Source organism: Bipolaris victoriae (genome assembly GCF_000527765.1).
Source record: "Bipolaris victoriae FI3 unplaced genomic scaffold scaffold_142, whole genome shotgun sequence".
NCBI classification, from domain to species: Eukaryota; Fungi; Ascomycota; class Dothideomycetes; order Pleosporales; family Pleosporaceae; genus Bipolaris; species Bipolaris victoriae.
Window position 1 is genome coordinate 1 of NW_014575250.1, and position 15,257 is coordinate 15,257.

Here is a 15,257-nt window from a genome sequence, read left to right on the forward strand (position 1 = left end):
GGGGGGGGGGAAGGGGGGGTTAAGAAACACGGATGTAACATTGGAATAGGCTCAGCAGACCGAAGGCGCGTCGCGGGCCAACCGTAACCCGAGTACGTTAGCGATGGTTCAGATCCTGTGTACCGATAAGGGAAGGCAAAACGACTGTGCCGCCCACTTCAATCTGGGAGCGAAATGCCAACCATAGAAGTATCTTGTTGACGTCCTTATACCTACAGACTGCAACTGTGAGATTTCTTTTAATTTTGCTATATTTGAACTGGAGGCGGAACTTGCCCTTTAACGGTGGGCCTCGAGTATGCCTAGGCCAAGAGTTTGCCCTCCTAGAAGCGGGATACACTGTAGCGAGACTAGTGCAAAAGTTTCCTTTCTTGACTGTCCCACAAGATGAAGCTATTGTGGCAACTGGAAAGGAAAAGCAGGTTCTAACGTTGGTGGTTGCTTCGGGAGATGGGTGCCGTGTACATATGCGTTCGTAGACTAGTATTGCAAACAAGACACAAGACGATATCCCTCCGCAAAGATTGTGGTGAGAGCAGAGGCCCAGTTACACAAAGAATGACACCTCTTCGAGTTGGTTGTCACGGGGAAGCAATTCTGCAGGACAAAAACAGTGATTCCAAAGACGTCGTGGCCAAGAGAATGTCATTGTGTCGTCATTTGTTTGACGAGGCGTTTGGTGAGGGCTGCCTACTCTAGCGGGCGTTCTTTCCTTGGTAGTGTTTCTACACTGACTAATCATATTACATCCAATCACGTGTTCCGTATTTCTCAACGTACATGTCAATCTACTTGGCCCTGCCATTCATCAGCATGGTGCAAAGATTCAACGTGGTCGTGCTTGGGTGGCAGGAGCTGGAGGAGGCTTGTACTTGACGCGAGGGTCCTGAGAAAGACGATCGGGCAAGAACAAGTTGACGCAGCCCTTCATCTGCGTCTGAAACCTCTTGAGCTCGTTGACGCCTGCCTCTAGCACGGCGGCATTGTTGAAGTCTTCGATCTGGACAGTGGCATTGAGTACGTAGGCGCCGCTGGGGTCTAAGAGATGGAGCCCAGTCCAGGTAGGGAGAGTGACCTTGGGGGCCTTTTGGATGCTGCGAGCGCCGGGCTCGTGGAGAATGCGGTGCATGAATATGACGACGTTGCCGTGGACAAAACGGTATCCTTCGACGTAATACTCGGTGACGAATCTGGGCTTTGGTCAGAGGGGGCAACTAGCATCACGGTGAGAGGCAGTCTAACTGGTTTGGCCCGGAGGCGAGCATATATGCATGAGGGTCGCCAGACAGTAAGTCAGTGGTGTGGGTGAAGCGGATGGAGACGCCTCTGTCACCAGTATCCGGTATGTCCTTGAAAACAAACGACCACACAGGCTCGTCGCCATCGTCTACGTCTGCAGACAGTGAGGTGCCGCTCTCTGGCAGGGTGCTTTCTTGCCCAGCAAAATCATCTTCGGTCAACTTCTGGACCAGCTGGGTGTGGTACAGGACGACGGGGGCAGCCTGCTTTGCCTGTTTCTGGGCGACTGTCTGGGTGCCTCCACGGCGGCCCAAGTTGGAGCCGGGCTCCTCAGGCTCGCGCAATGGCTTGTAGATGATGTGACGCTCGTAGATGCGCTGGGGCTGCATAGCAGCAACGCCGGCGAGTATGTTCAGGACCTGCTCATAGCGGGCAAACGTGACCTGGCCATAGAGGTTGAGCTCGTGCATGGTGGCAAGGGCGGAGCGGCAGTCGGAGGAGCGAGTATCAATATGCAATTCCCGGTGGTCAGGATGCGGAGAAAGGCCGTGGGGTCGATAAGGGCGGGCGGGCGTGTACCGCGTTTCGATTGGTGGGGAGGGAAGCACTTGCAGAGAACAGAAAAGACAGCCGTGGGCTGGCCGGCGCGGCTGCAGGAAGCTATGACCGAGATGCGCAAGAACGACTCCCGCCCACTGCCACCACTGCGCGCCGCCCGCCGGTGCCATGTTTGTCCGCCCATTGCGTGCTCTAGACGGGTTGGTTGGCAGTCGCAACGAGCGCCGGGCTTTGTTTTGCCTGCCTGTCTGCTGCTCGTTCGACCGTGGGCAGACATGACCCCCCCGGCCAAGCCAACTTTTATGCTACTGAGCGGCTTCGGCGTTAGCGTTGTCCCCGCCCGAGCGAAATAATATTTATGCCCTTCTCTCACCCAACCCTGCTCGGCTCCCCTCCACCAACCTTATTGCCTGCCTCTGCTTCTGTCTCTGTCTCTGCCTCTGCCTCTGCCTCGTCATCTGCCCTCTCGTACTATATCACTGACCTGTTGCGCCTCGTCGTGAGATACAAAATCCGCCGAACCCCGCCTGGTTCTACTTCGGCTCATTTCTCGACCTTGATACCACCAGAACCGCTACCTGCCCTTCGCACCACCGCATCACCACATACATTTCACCATGAACGCAACCAGGGCACTCGCTCGCCAGCCCTTGATCCGCTTCTTGGGCAAGCGCACCACTCCCTCGCGTATGTTCTACAGCAGACGAGCCTTGCTTCGCGTAACTAACATTGAATTGCAGACATTGATCACACCCCGCACGTGCACCCTGCCTCTCACATGAAGGAGCTTCCCTCGTCATTCAAGGCCTACCGACAAAAGGCACAGCAGCACGGCCCGCTCAACGCAAACGCTAGCGGCCTTGTCGGTGGTCACATTGGCGGTGCAGCTGGCAGGAACCTTGGCCCCGTCGAGGCTGGAAACGGCCTGTACTTTGATCGCTCCGAGCTGCCTGCCCGCTTCCAGAACCTGTCATGGACACAGGCCGAGATGGAGCTGCTCGAGTCTGGTGGTGCCAGCCAGTTTGCGTAGATGGGCAAAAGATAACGACGCGAAGATAAGGCAACGGTTGAACGAGCTAAGAGGGACTGACGTTTTACGTTTACGCGCTCTAGTGCGGGGCAGAGGATCAAAACTGGCAACGAGGCACGGCATGAGAGCTAGACACGAGGTTTCGCGACAGAAGTGAGGGGCACGTGGCTGCCTTGGTTCGATACCCATCAAGATGGACATTTCGAGGATACTAGCATTTGGGATACGGCATGGTTTCTTTTTACAATCTTTTTTTCGCGTTTTGCTAGGGACTGTATTGGGACTGTATGGGTACTGTACGGTGACAAGAACGGCATTCATTACTTATTCAACACGAAATGCATAAACAATTGATAATCGACGTTGGTTCTGTGCAATCTGCATGTGTCGCGTGCACTTTGTATTGATTTGAGCATTTCTCGCTTGCCAAAGAAGCAATAATCCAACTCACATGTATTTTGATGCCTGCGCAACACTCCATCTGCCCGAATCACCCAATTAACTGTGACAATAACCGTTGCAACGATGGCGACATTGTACAACAAGACACGCAACTACAAACCCCCACATGGTTGACAATGCGCCGCGGAATCAACTCGGGCAGTCTTCGGATGAGTGGGTAAATCCAACTCCACCATCCCACCTAGCGCCATCCCACAAGCTACCTCGGCACACATCCCCGCCTGGCCCGACACGCACACACAAATCAGCATCTGACAAGCAAGTCAGTTGGCATTCAACCCCACTGGAGCCGAGCATCCGATTTATTCTCTAGGGAGCAGGTGTCGCAAATGATATTCCCCGACCTATTCTTGCCACACCCAATCGCAGTGCATCAAGCACCGTAAGCTTATGCCCAAGTCTAGAATTTCGGGTTTTACAAAGCAAATATTAGCAGTAGCGCTGCCATGTGCAAATAACACAGGGAAATAACAATATCGGTGGGGCGGAAAGGGCATGCAGGATGACAGGCCTAGTCCTTTGTCTTCTCCAATTCCCCTAATTCCCCAATTTAAACCAAGCTTACATGCGCGCCCATGGCATGTTGGAGCGAGCAACCAGATGGCAGCATTGTGGCAAACGAAAAAAAAAGTAGTGGCCCATCTCTGCTGTTACTTTCCTTATCTAGAAATTCCCGACATAATGAGGCGTGTGTGTGGAAGATAGGTAGGTATACCGTCGGATAACCGAAAACAGCACAAGAAAGTATCCGGAGTTTCCATTTCTCCAAGGTTTAGGTTTTAGGGTCAGACGAATGGGGGATGAACGGGTAGTGTATAGTGTACAACTAGCCACTACTGCCTCCCACCACATCCGGAGGAACAGACAGGGGTTCCCGTCTAAGTAGCAAATGTTGGACGGATTACGTGGTCGGTTTTCTATGCATACTTGTCAAAAATGTCTGTGCACCATTGTACTACTTACCCCTCAGTGGCTCTTCTGGAGCTCCACTACTACGACTCTACTATGCGCTTGTTTAACATTATCAAACTCACCTAGTAAGCAATGAGACAGACAAGAGATGCCAAAATAAGCTAGCAAAATAGTGTCTTCGGTCAATATCGCAACTATGGACTCGTACTAGGACTCTACTTACAGCTCCCAGCTCCATCTACGGTCCACCACGGCGTTAGCCATGAATGTAGTAGGGCTCCCGCCAAGCACGCAACATTGTAATGAACCTTGACCTGGTGGAGCGTCTGTTACAGGAAACACAGTATTCCAGAAGACACTCCCCACGAATAGACGAAATCGGGCGGTGCTGCGATACTGGCCCCAAGGCTTCGCCCTTCCGCATGCCCTACAGAAGATATTTAGATAGGACGTAAAGCTTGAAAAAAAAAACAAAAAAAACACCCTACTGTCCGCAATTCGCAAGATGCGGTAGTCTTTATCGACGACGACGTTAACGCCGAGGGGGGATACCAAGGAGGTTGTTCCCCTATAGACTCTCTGGCGTCGGCGGACAAAGTCACCGTCTTTCGACAAAGTACGTCACGCGCGAATCTTGCCTACGGGGTTCATAGGGTGACGAACAGCACGGAGACCGACGGTGAGGCCATGGTCAAGTATCTGTCCCAAAAAACTGAGCTGGTAAAGAAGCTGCTCGTCTATCTTCCCTTCCGGAGCATGGTGCAGTCGCTCACCCGCGAGCTCAAGTGCTTCCAGTACGACGGGCAGATGCGGGAAGAGGAACGACACAAGAACCACCGTGGCTTTACCACCTGCAAGTCGGGCATCATGGTCGCGACGACGGCCTTCAATACCGGAGTGCATGTGCCCGACATCTGACGCGTCATTCGGTTAGAAGAGCCTGATCATCCCATCACATGGTCCTTATTTCATGGACTCGGCCGTCCTGAGCAAGACGCTTAAAACCTCCCACCTTTTCCACCAACAATAATGATAAAAAGTTCAACACCAGCTACACCATTAGGATACCGGTAGAGACCGCTGGATTCCGAGTCCGTTGAGGACAGTTACCCAGTATCTACGGTTTGTCATCTGCCAGTACAATCAATCGCGCTAGGTCATTCCTACGACCAGGCTACGTCTATTAGGATATACTCCAGCATACGGAAAGAATACGCTGTCTTTACGGATTCACTTCCATGTTTGTGGGATAGGGAGTATATTTATTAGTATAGCGAGTTCGTTCCACCTAGATATACTCCAACACAATGGGAGAACTGGCGGTCTTTACGGACTCTCTTCCAGTCCACGACTATTGCTGTATTCGCTCAGCTTTGTCTGATAGGACGTTAAACTTATACACAGATAGATAATAAATACACACAAACAAACATGCATGCAAAGATACATACGAGACGAGTGAGATAAGATCACAGCAGATGACTATACCTTGGCCAATCCACGACGTAATCAATGCAAATAGAGGGCTTACAACGTAGGAAAATACCCGTGTTCACATACTCCCAATCCATATCAAGATATCAGCAGGAGATATCTTTTGTGGTGGATTTGAGTAAAGAGCAGGTTCTGCCTTACCACCAGCTTTTTCACACATTAGTATATTTTAGCCTAGTTTTCCAGTTTAAACAGTTGCTACTACAACCGTAATACCATATTTTTCAATATAGCTATATGGCTTCACACCCCTCAGGATAACAGCAATCAATCCAATACCACTAGTACAAAGAAAGACGCTAGCAAATTAATCGGGTCTTAGCAAGTAAGACACTGACGAATACAGACTACGTATGTGGTCCCGATACGATTGCAAACCCTATTGTTACACCTGGTCGGGGTTCCCTACACTACTTACCAAGGGCCCTGTCCTATTTCATTCGAATATGGTAGGAGTATGCGTACGCGCAAATGTCCGTGCTCGTAAGCAGCCAGCGATTGGGCGGCATGGCGCGATATACTTACATAGTAGCGCCAAAGTTAAGAATGGCGCGGCAACGGGGAACCAGGGGGGGGGGGGGAAGGAAGCCAGAAGATGAGGTGAGATTTCAATCTCAAGAGAAAAAAACATATCAGGGGATAAACATCTGTGTGTGTGCACGCGTGTGCGCTGAGAGAAAGTTTAAACACCCCGGAATACAAAATCGTCACGGGTTTGCCCTTGAACTCAAATTTTTGGGTTGCCTTTCACGGTGTAAGGTGGTGCATGCGTCGCGGTATTACCATAGCTTTTCCCCTTCCATCCCTCGTCCTTGCAAAACGGCGTAATGTGTGTATATACTTACCAGTAGTACTAGTTTGTCGCCAACGACAAACATGCGCATCATGCATGACTTTTTCTCATCCCCAGTCGTTCGCATAACCCCCCCCCCAAGTCTGCATAATCCCCAGAGACTAGAAATAGCAATCTCCTCCCTTCGTGGGGGCCGAATTAGTTTGATTCGCCCCCCCCCCCCCCAAAATACACACCTGTTGTTATTTTACTTAATCACATCACATCACAACACACCACCAGCCCCTTGCCTTACATACTTACTACCCTACTAGTGCCAAACCATGGCGCCAAACAAGTCCGTCTTTCCCTCAGCGCCTCCTCAGGCAACCCAGGCCAAAACCCATGAAACACTAGAGTAACCCGGAGTCGCGCGGGTTCTTTTTTCGCAAACAAAAGATTGAACGATTCAGAAAAAAAAGGGGGGTGGAGCGCTCTGGACGAGCGGCGGGGGGAAGAAACGGAAGAGTGAAGTGAGGGAAACCATTGTTTCAAACCCGTCACACAAGTAATATTCTGTTAATCAAGCCAACCAACCAACCAACCACTCATTTGTTTACATTCATCTTTACTTGAGACAAGACGACATTCTGTTTCCCCGGCAATATATATAACTATATATTTTTCTCTTTTCTATTTTTGACACCGTGCCTGAGGCAAAACACATTGTTTTGTCGTACGAAAATCGTGTTCGAGTCGTGATAGCAAAAGGCGATTTGACTTTTGTTTTCTTTTTTCCTTCTTTTTTTAAAAAAACTTGTCGAGACAATTTATCCCATGCCTGTCCCGTGTACGCAGGGCCCCGGGGTAAAAGTGGAAAAAAAAAGAGGAAAGAGCTGAGCCGGGTCATTGTGGCTGGAGACAAAGAGGGTCTGTGTGTGTGTGTGTGTGCATTGACGGATTCGGGGGGCCAGGGAATGCAACGTCCGTCCGTTGTAGTAAGTGGCTGTGTAGTAAGGTAGCCAGTGGCTGTGCAGTGCAGTTGCAACGTAAAGTACGGACCAACAAGAAGAGAAAAAAAAGGACGTGCGTTGTCGTCGTCGCCGGGCTTGTTCGTGTCTGTTTGCATTTCGGCAGTTTTTTTTTGGTCTAGTTTCTTAGTCCTCTCGAGCAGGAAACCAAGGAAAGAGCGTGAATTTACGAGTCAAGGATGCTTGCGCGTTAATACGATAGCTCAAGTTCCTATTGTTAGGGGTGAGGCACACGTATTCACTCTTAGCTGGATTACGATGTTCGCTCGCGGAGACGCGGAGACATGTCATTGGCCATGTGCGTGACATTAGAGAACCCAGATTGGGGGCAGTGCGCCGGAGCTTGGAAGCCACGGCAGAAACAGGGAAATCACGATGTGCAAGTGTGGGAAATTTGTTTGTGTTTTTGAGACAATGCATGCTTGCACACGATCGTCATGTTGATTCATTGTTTTGTGGTATCTGAATTGTGCCTGAAGATGACGAGCATATGGGTATCTAAAGAAGGAGGTTTGAGCCCATACACCGGATCCCTAAAGCTGTGTACATGAAAGTGAATGGATAATACATGGTCCCAGCATGCTTGGGGTTAAAGCCAAGGCATTGATTGGTAAACGAGTGACGAAGAAAAGAAGGTGAGTCGTAACAAGGTCGTGCAAAGCGCTGACCCGGCCTGCGCTAGCTAGATTGCAAGAATCTTGGGTATATTGATCATGGCGAGAAGCGCCTCTAGGACAAGCTTAGGCCAGGCTCCAGTTGGCCTTGAGACGGGTGGTCTCGGTGATACCAAGAGCCTTCCAGGCAGCGCGGGACAGGTCAATGTCGTAAAGACCTTCGCAGCCAGGGCACAGGTCCATGATGGTGGCCTCGCACTTCTTGCCCTCATACTCAATGTTGATCTTAGCACCGCACCATGGGTTGCTGGAGGCACCAGTCATGACATCGTAGGTGGAACCACCCTTGGCGTTCCATGCACCCTTGGCAATGGCGACGACCATCATGTCGTCGGTGAGGGGCTCACCACAGGCACCTGCAGCACCGGTGTTGTCGTAGACAGTGATGTCGACATTCTGGTGAACCTCACCGCCAGAGGATGATGACTCAGTGGTAGGGTACTTGGCAGGAGCTGGGGCGGGAGCTGGAGCAGGTGATGGGCTGGGTGTTGGGGTAGGAGTTGGGGTAGGAGCTGGAGCAGGAGTGTAGACCTCCTCAGGTTGAGGAGCTGGGGCAGGAGCTTGGGAAGGCTCTGGCTGAGGCTCGGATTGAGGCTCTGGCTGAGGCTCAGGCTTGGGAGAAGGGCTTGGGCTTGGCTTGGGCTGCTCCTGAACCGGAGGAGTGTAGACTGGAGGAGCAGGAGCACTAGAAGCAGGAGCACTAGGAGCAGGAGTGTAGGCCGGGAGAGCAGCTGGGGTGCTGGTAGGAACGGGCTTCTTCTGCTCGTAGAAAGCAGCAGCAGAAGTAGAAGAGACGGCACTGGGAGTAGGCGTGGGCTCGTCACCGTAGACGGTGGTGTAGATGACGACGACCTCAGTGACGACCTCGGTCTTGTAGACAAGGGCGCGCTTGTCGACGGGGGCGGCAGCGGCAATGGAGCCGAAAAGGAGAGAAGCGAGGACAGTGGAAGCCTTCATTTTGACGGTGGATATGAGAGTTGGTTGGTTGTTGTTGGTGTTGTTGTTGTTTTTGGTAGTCCAAGGAGTTGGCGAGTAGTGTTTTGCAGAGAGAGGTTTCTCAGGGAATGGCTGAACTGGCTAGCAGTTTCAAGAGTGAGGTTGTCGCGTTGACAAGTCGAAGACAAAGTGTCTTGGAGAGAGAGTGGAATGAATGAAGGTAGAACAAAGCCTCAAGCCTGTAGAAAGAATGATACAGGAGGAGGGCGGGCGACTGAAATATAGAGAGAGTGGTGTGGGTTAGCGGAGGAGAGAGAGAGGTGAGGGAATGCAAGAGGGTGGGTGCGTGGGTTCGGTTGGGCCTTGACGCTAGCGCCGAGGCACGGCCCCTTTTGCAACGTGCCTGGCCCGCCTGCATCGCATCGCATCCTCCGCGCACGACGAGGCCGAGTGAATGTGGCGCTGCCATGCCGGCCCGGTCACTGGTCGAACGGCGTGTCCCTGGCGCGTTCAACAGTGCGCAGAGTCTGCAGCCGTCCACTTTTTTTTGCTTATATGCGCGTTCGAGTACAGGTGCATGCTCCGTGTCAGGCCCGCCGGCGTGTCCGCCCCCCCGCTGCGCAGATGCGACGACTTTGTTTTCGGCCTTGTGTGTTTGCTGTGCTGACAGTGCGTTCGTGTGTGCGTAATTGAGGCTGCACTGCAAATAGGGCACACAAGGCGCACGCTGGTTTCATGCGTCCGCAAACGGCAAGGGCGGGGGTCAGCGCGGCGGCCAATCAGAGCGCTGTTCCTGACGATCACTAGCGCCCGGGCCGTCGGCGGCCAGGGGCAGAGCTGCCAGCTGAACCCGCTAAACGAAACACTCTCACCCAGCTGTACTCTCCTTCACCGGCTCCGTATACCGGCACACACGTGTATCCTCTCCAGTCGCCCCCGCCGCCTGCGCTGGCGCACCACAGCAGCAACACCAACGACAGCTGCCACCATCCCGTGTGCACATCTCCCGCCTCCATTGGCCGCCTCTTGTCCACCCCGAATCCGCTGTGCCCCCATTTGCGCGCCGTGGCCCCCCGACTGTCCAAGAATGCATCACGCCGCCAAGGTGACATCGACTGCTGCATGCCTTTTTTGCCGGACTTGTCATCGTCGCTCGTCGTTCGCTCTTTGTCCTGCGAGCCCTGCCACTCCGCAGCGTGTGGCCTTCCCCGTCCCACTGCCATGCACTTGAAATGAATTGTGGGCCGCCTGTTCCCTGCTCCCCGTCCTGACTGGGTAGCTCTCGTCCCGCGCGCCAGCTATGCGCGAGAATTTTGACTTTTGCCTTATCCACTTATCGATTACGATAGGATAGCTATCCATCTGCATCTGTCATACCACTGCATTGCCCATCTTACCCGACCGCGCGTCCTTACAGCTTCTCCGACTGCTACCTCTAGACAACCAACAATGTCGTCATTAACCCGACCAACTTTCCCTCTACATCATCCGGTCCACGTAAAAGGCAAAAAACTACTCTAGTCCTACCCTCTAATCCGCTTGCCGAACAAAAGCCGTGCAATGGTACAGTATGAGTGCTCGGCACACGTCGTCCCAAGATGTCATCTTCAAAGGGTTTCTTTTGTTCCATGGTTCACTGCCCGGATTCCCAAACGCCTTACTCCGTCAGAATTTTCTCGCTTGCTCATCTCCACCTCGCCCTTACTACCCTTAGCGTATCTCCCGTCATAGCTGCGTACATACAAGCCTCTTACGTTGAGAAACCCCCATGTCCAACAAAAACCCGCCACGGTCTAGAATCGTCCGGTTCCCCTCACCATTTCTAGCCTGAACCTCATCTTTTCGTCATGTTGCATCTTGGTACCCTAGACGCCATCCAAGGCTTCTGCCGAACAATGCACTCGTAATTTTTTCCCTTCCCAAGATCCCGCAAACGGCTCAACTCTGGGTCAGGGTGTCATGCACACCATGTCTCCTTTCTCCGGCATTTTTTCTTTGGCTCTTCCCTAGTGCAAACTCAACTTTTATGGTACGTAACAAAACTTAGTCTGTGTAGTTTTCCATACGTGCTTCTAGACGCTCCTACTACAAATCAATACATCAGAAAAGGCGTGTCGCACTCTTCAGCACGCTTAACATCATCATCTCCACACACACGCCACGCCCTACCACAACCATCATCTCCACCCACCCAGAAAAAAATGAAAAAAATGAAAACTCGGCACACCGGGGAAGACGGCGGGTATGCGAACATTTACCCCGCGACCTAAACTCGTCCTTTTCTTTTTTTCTCATCTGGCTGTTTTGCGGAGATTGCAAAACACAAAGAAGAAGAAAACAAAGAAAAGTTCGTTTCCTGCACACGCGCCACCGACGGGATCATGATTTTTGGAAACTCTGTCCGTGTCGGAAACAATGCCTCAGGCACCGACGTTGTAGCATGTGCATGCACTAGATGATCTCTTTGCCTCACCCCAAGAAAACATTACCCAATCCGACCTGTTGAGAGGTCTTGTTGTGCTTTAGTCCATTTTCCTATGTTATCCACCCGGTTAATCATGCTCGTCGCATCGGTCTCCGTCATATGCGACTTCTTGCTACTTCTTCTTTTTTTTCGACGGGTTTCTTTGTTTTGTTTTTTTCGGCTTCACATGCAGGGCCCGATCGTTATGCTTTGTTGTTGCCTCGTGGCATGTTCCGTTGTTTGGGCTCGACTCTTTGGGGCACTTGGGTTCCCGTGACTGTGCTTGCTTTTCTTATTCTCGGAGTGCAAATGGCTGTGCTGAGGCGTGGTTATTTGCACCACGTGCTTAGCATATGACATGATGATTTTCCATGACTTTTCTTCTTCTCCCTTCTCTCTTTCTTGGTTGATGCGGCAAGTAAGTGATGATTGGATACTTGGTTGATTGTGGAATGATATGGATATGTTATTGTTCTCCATAAAGATGAAGATATATAACGTATGTTTTGGCATTCCAATCCTAATGTTGCTGAAACAGGTCTTCCCTATCTACTTTCCCGGATTTAACTTGTTTATCCAATGCTTTGACATCGAGCATGGCCAACGGATACATGATCTGAAGTACTTTGCTAATTTAACAATGGTCATTCTTTGCCATCTTCTTGATTGAAATGTATCACGCAAGTGCAACGAGGTTTAGACTAGAAAGTAGAAGAAGCGAAAAAAGACCCAAGGCTACCTGCTGTCGTAACCAGCATCTATGGAATTTGGCATTGCTACGGACACTTTTACTGAACACTACTGTGCCATTCTCGTAACTTTTGGTGGATAGATGCAATGTTCGTCCATCTCAGTGCTGAAACGAAGGCTCTGAGCAAGCATGGTTTGATTGAAATGCTTTGTTAGACGTAGACTTTCCACAGATTGTAAGTTCCTTCCTTCACTGCTGCTGCGATTCTGTGTGCTTTCGCCACCTCTTCCTCCAACCCAGCCTTAATATAAAGGTCTGTTAACAGATCCACTGTTTTCTGACGTTCCCCGATCACCGCATAGTCGAGTGCGGTTCTCTTGGAAAAATCTCTAGCCTCCATATAGGATTTGCCTCCATGTTCTATCAACAATTTGCATATTTGAGCAGATCCGTTCGCAGCAGCGTGATGCAACGGAATAGTCCCATAAGCCGTTGAGATTCCTGAGCTCGCGCCTGCTTTCAACACCTTTTGAATTAATTCGATCAACAAACTAAACTCACTGAACTGGCACAATATGTGCAGTGGTGTTCTCCCAAGTATGTCTCGACTATTACATAGGGCGATATCGTTCCAAAAGCGTTCATCCTGTTCCACAACAAATAAAAGTTCTTGATTGTCTTCAAAAGCGCCATCAAGTGTACGATGCAAGACTGTCCTTCCCAAGCAGTCAAAATATCCTATATACGATTTCGGTGTCGTCCAATTCTCCCAACTCAATGAGTCATCATGGAAAAGTCCGAAAAATCTACTCTGCTCGGCAAGTTTGGAAAGGCCCAAAGATTCAAGCGCCACTCCGATTTTCTGTGGTACTTCAGTTGACAAAGTGGTATAGATTTGTATTTCTTCTTCCAGTTTGTCCTCACCGAGCTGATCGCCATGGTACTTGAGCAGGTGTTCCTTGAACAGAAAATTTCTGCATGAGTCCATAGAATCTCTAAGCCCATCAATCGGTATCTCGTCATTGCTTTCCCCGCAAAGAGGGCAAGTATCAGTCAGAGAGTTGGGAAATACAGCGATGATTAGACTGATAAGCGAAGAACGTGTCGGAAGGGTTTCCGGGGACTGTTTCTCAGTCAAGAGTTTTGCCAAGCATGGGAGAATTGCTTGATAGTAGATGGCATTGACAAAAATTCTAAATTCTGAAGCCGGATTTTCGTTACCGCGAAAATGAAAGCCTGCAAAGAACGAGCCCATGTTTTTGAAAAGGTCGTTAAGCCTTGTTCTAGCCATGACCATCATTTGGTAGTAGCTTACGAGAATTACACTGTGAACGTCTCAACCTTGCTGGTCTTGTTTCGCAGAACTTGGGGGGCATCAACATACATTTGGTCAAAGCTGATTTTCAAGGCATCTGAATCGATTGGCGGGGGAATTTCGTCGTGAGTTGGTAGTAAAGACTTCGATGGAAGCTTCCTAGGGCGTATCACACGGGTTCCTTCTGAGCAAAGAAGCCCCTTTTCAGTACAGCGGTTGCATTTTTCCGAATCTTGCCGAATACACTGATTTTTGATTGTTAGTACGAGTTGTGGAAACCTGCATCGAATTGTTTTTACGTGGCCATTGGACTGAGACTTGCACCCCGATAATCCAATTATGCATGCGCGCAATCACTTACAGCCTTTTTGTCATCCCGGCACCTTTGGCACTTGGTCATATTCAGCTTGCGTTTTTTTCTCCCTGAAATTGATGGCAAATGCTGCTCTTTAGGATGTTCTTGATGTGGCTCCACTTGGTTTCCCTGTTCATGATCCCGTTCATGTTGCATCTGTTCTCGCAATTCTTGCCAATTATGTCCATTCACGTCCCGAGCCTGATTCGGCTCCAAGTGAGCAGACTGGACTTTTCCGAGTAGGTTACTAGGCGCTTCATTTGTGTTTTGATGAGAAATCAAGTTGTGACCACGGGACACAAATTCAATCTCCAGACACGCTTCGCATGTTGTATGACCGCAGTTCGAGCACAGGTCAGGAATGGAAACTGAGGCAAATAACCTGTGACATCCACAGCATATCCTGCCAGGGACGCGGGGGGTACGTTCTGTTTGATACAGGTGATTTATTGGGTGGTCATTCAACTCGTTGGTGTTCCTGAACATGATTGAGGTCGGGATGTTCTTCGAGGTGGAAACGGCGGGTAATTCAAGAAATGGAGTACAGATGGGAGAAGGTCGTGAATGAAGAAAATTGACTGTGATGGGCTGATCAGCCTGGTGGAAGAGAGAGGGAACTTGGGATATGCGTCGCGCCCTTTGTATATATGTGAAAACCGCCCTGTTTGGTGGTCACTATCCAGGTGCGACAAAGCGCGAAAAGAGCATGTAATAACCCTTGCGACAAAGTGCGATGGGGAGAACGCTGTGGGTTCGCATTGCGTTGGCAATACCAGCTCATGCAAGCCACAACATGGCTGTGAGCCTAGCCTGTCTGCACCCATTCCCTATGTACTCACCATTGGCTATCGCACTTTGTCGCAGTTTCAAATGCCCGGGGCTGTGTATCATCCTGCACGGTATGATTTCAGAAGGATTAGTTAGGCTCCCTTTATTGGTAGTCGCATATTGTCGCAGTTGGGGGTCGAAGGTACATCTAAGCATGACTTTGGGCTCCTACTAGTTTTATCGTTAGCATCGCACATTGTCGCGCTTTTCCCATACCAACTGTGGGTGTCATGTAGGGAAGCCTGAACTCAGCTCTACGCGCTTATTTGACGTCGCATCTCATCGCACTTCAATTCACACCAAGTACGGTTAATGCCATACCGATAGACGGGTAATGCGCCTTGTGGATCCATTCTTTGCCTACGGGGGCACTGCACTGTCCAACTCTCCTCTGGTCGCATCGCACCTCATCGCATTTTCGAGGATGCGATACTACTAACGGGGGCGCCACCTCAGGAACATAGGCCGGTACAGTTTGTCGCGTCGCACCTCATCG

General features: G+C 50.6%; 4 protein-coding genes across 4 annotated transcripts; 1 reads left to right on the top strand and 3 right to left on the bottom strand.

Moving 5' to 3' along the window:
- Nucleotides 1–826: 826 nt before the first annotated feature.
- COCVIDRAFT_31075 (hypothetical protein) lies at nucleotides 827–1,709 on the bottom strand (the record flags this gene model as incomplete). Its single annotated transcript, XM_014695858.1, has 2 exons — nucleotides 827–1,190; nucleotides 1,243–1,709. The coding sequence occupies 2 exons, from the start codon at nucleotides 1,707–1,709 to the stop codon at nucleotides 827–829; spliced, it is 831 nt and encodes a 276-aa protein (XP_014551344.1).
- Nucleotides 1,710–2,414: 705 nt separating this feature from the next.
- COCVIDRAFT_113141 (hypothetical protein) lies at nucleotides 2,415–2,827 on the top strand (the record flags this gene model as incomplete). The annotated part of the gene is made up of 2 exons (XM_014695859.1): nucleotides 2,415–2,484; nucleotides 2,538–2,827. The coding sequence occupies 2 exons, from the start codon at nucleotides 2,415–2,417 to the stop codon at nucleotides 2,825–2,827; spliced, it is 360 nt and encodes a 119-aa protein (XP_014551345.1).
- A 5,411-nt stretch (nucleotides 2,828–8,238) lies between these two features.
- On the bottom strand, nucleotides 8,239–9,129 carry COCVIDRAFT_113109 (hypothetical protein; the record flags this gene model as incomplete). Its single annotated transcript, XM_014695860.1, has 1 exon — nucleotides 8,239–9,129. The coding sequence occupies one exon, from the start codon at nucleotides 9,127–9,129 to the stop codon at nucleotides 8,239–8,241; it is 891 nt and encodes a 296-aa protein (XP_014551346.1).
- Nucleotides 9,130–12,474: 3,345 nt separating this feature from the next.
- On the bottom strand, nucleotides 12,475–14,419 carry COCVIDRAFT_42317 (hypothetical protein; the record flags this gene model as incomplete). Its single annotated transcript, XM_014695861.1, has 3 exons — nucleotides 12,475–13,588; nucleotides 13,648–13,823; nucleotides 13,940–14,419. 3 exons carry the CDS (start codon nucleotides 14,417–14,419, stop codon nucleotides 12,475–12,477), a joined length of 1,770 nt encoding a protein of 589 aa, XP_014551347.1.
- Between the last annotated feature and the right edge of the window lie 838 nt (nucleotides 14,420–15,257).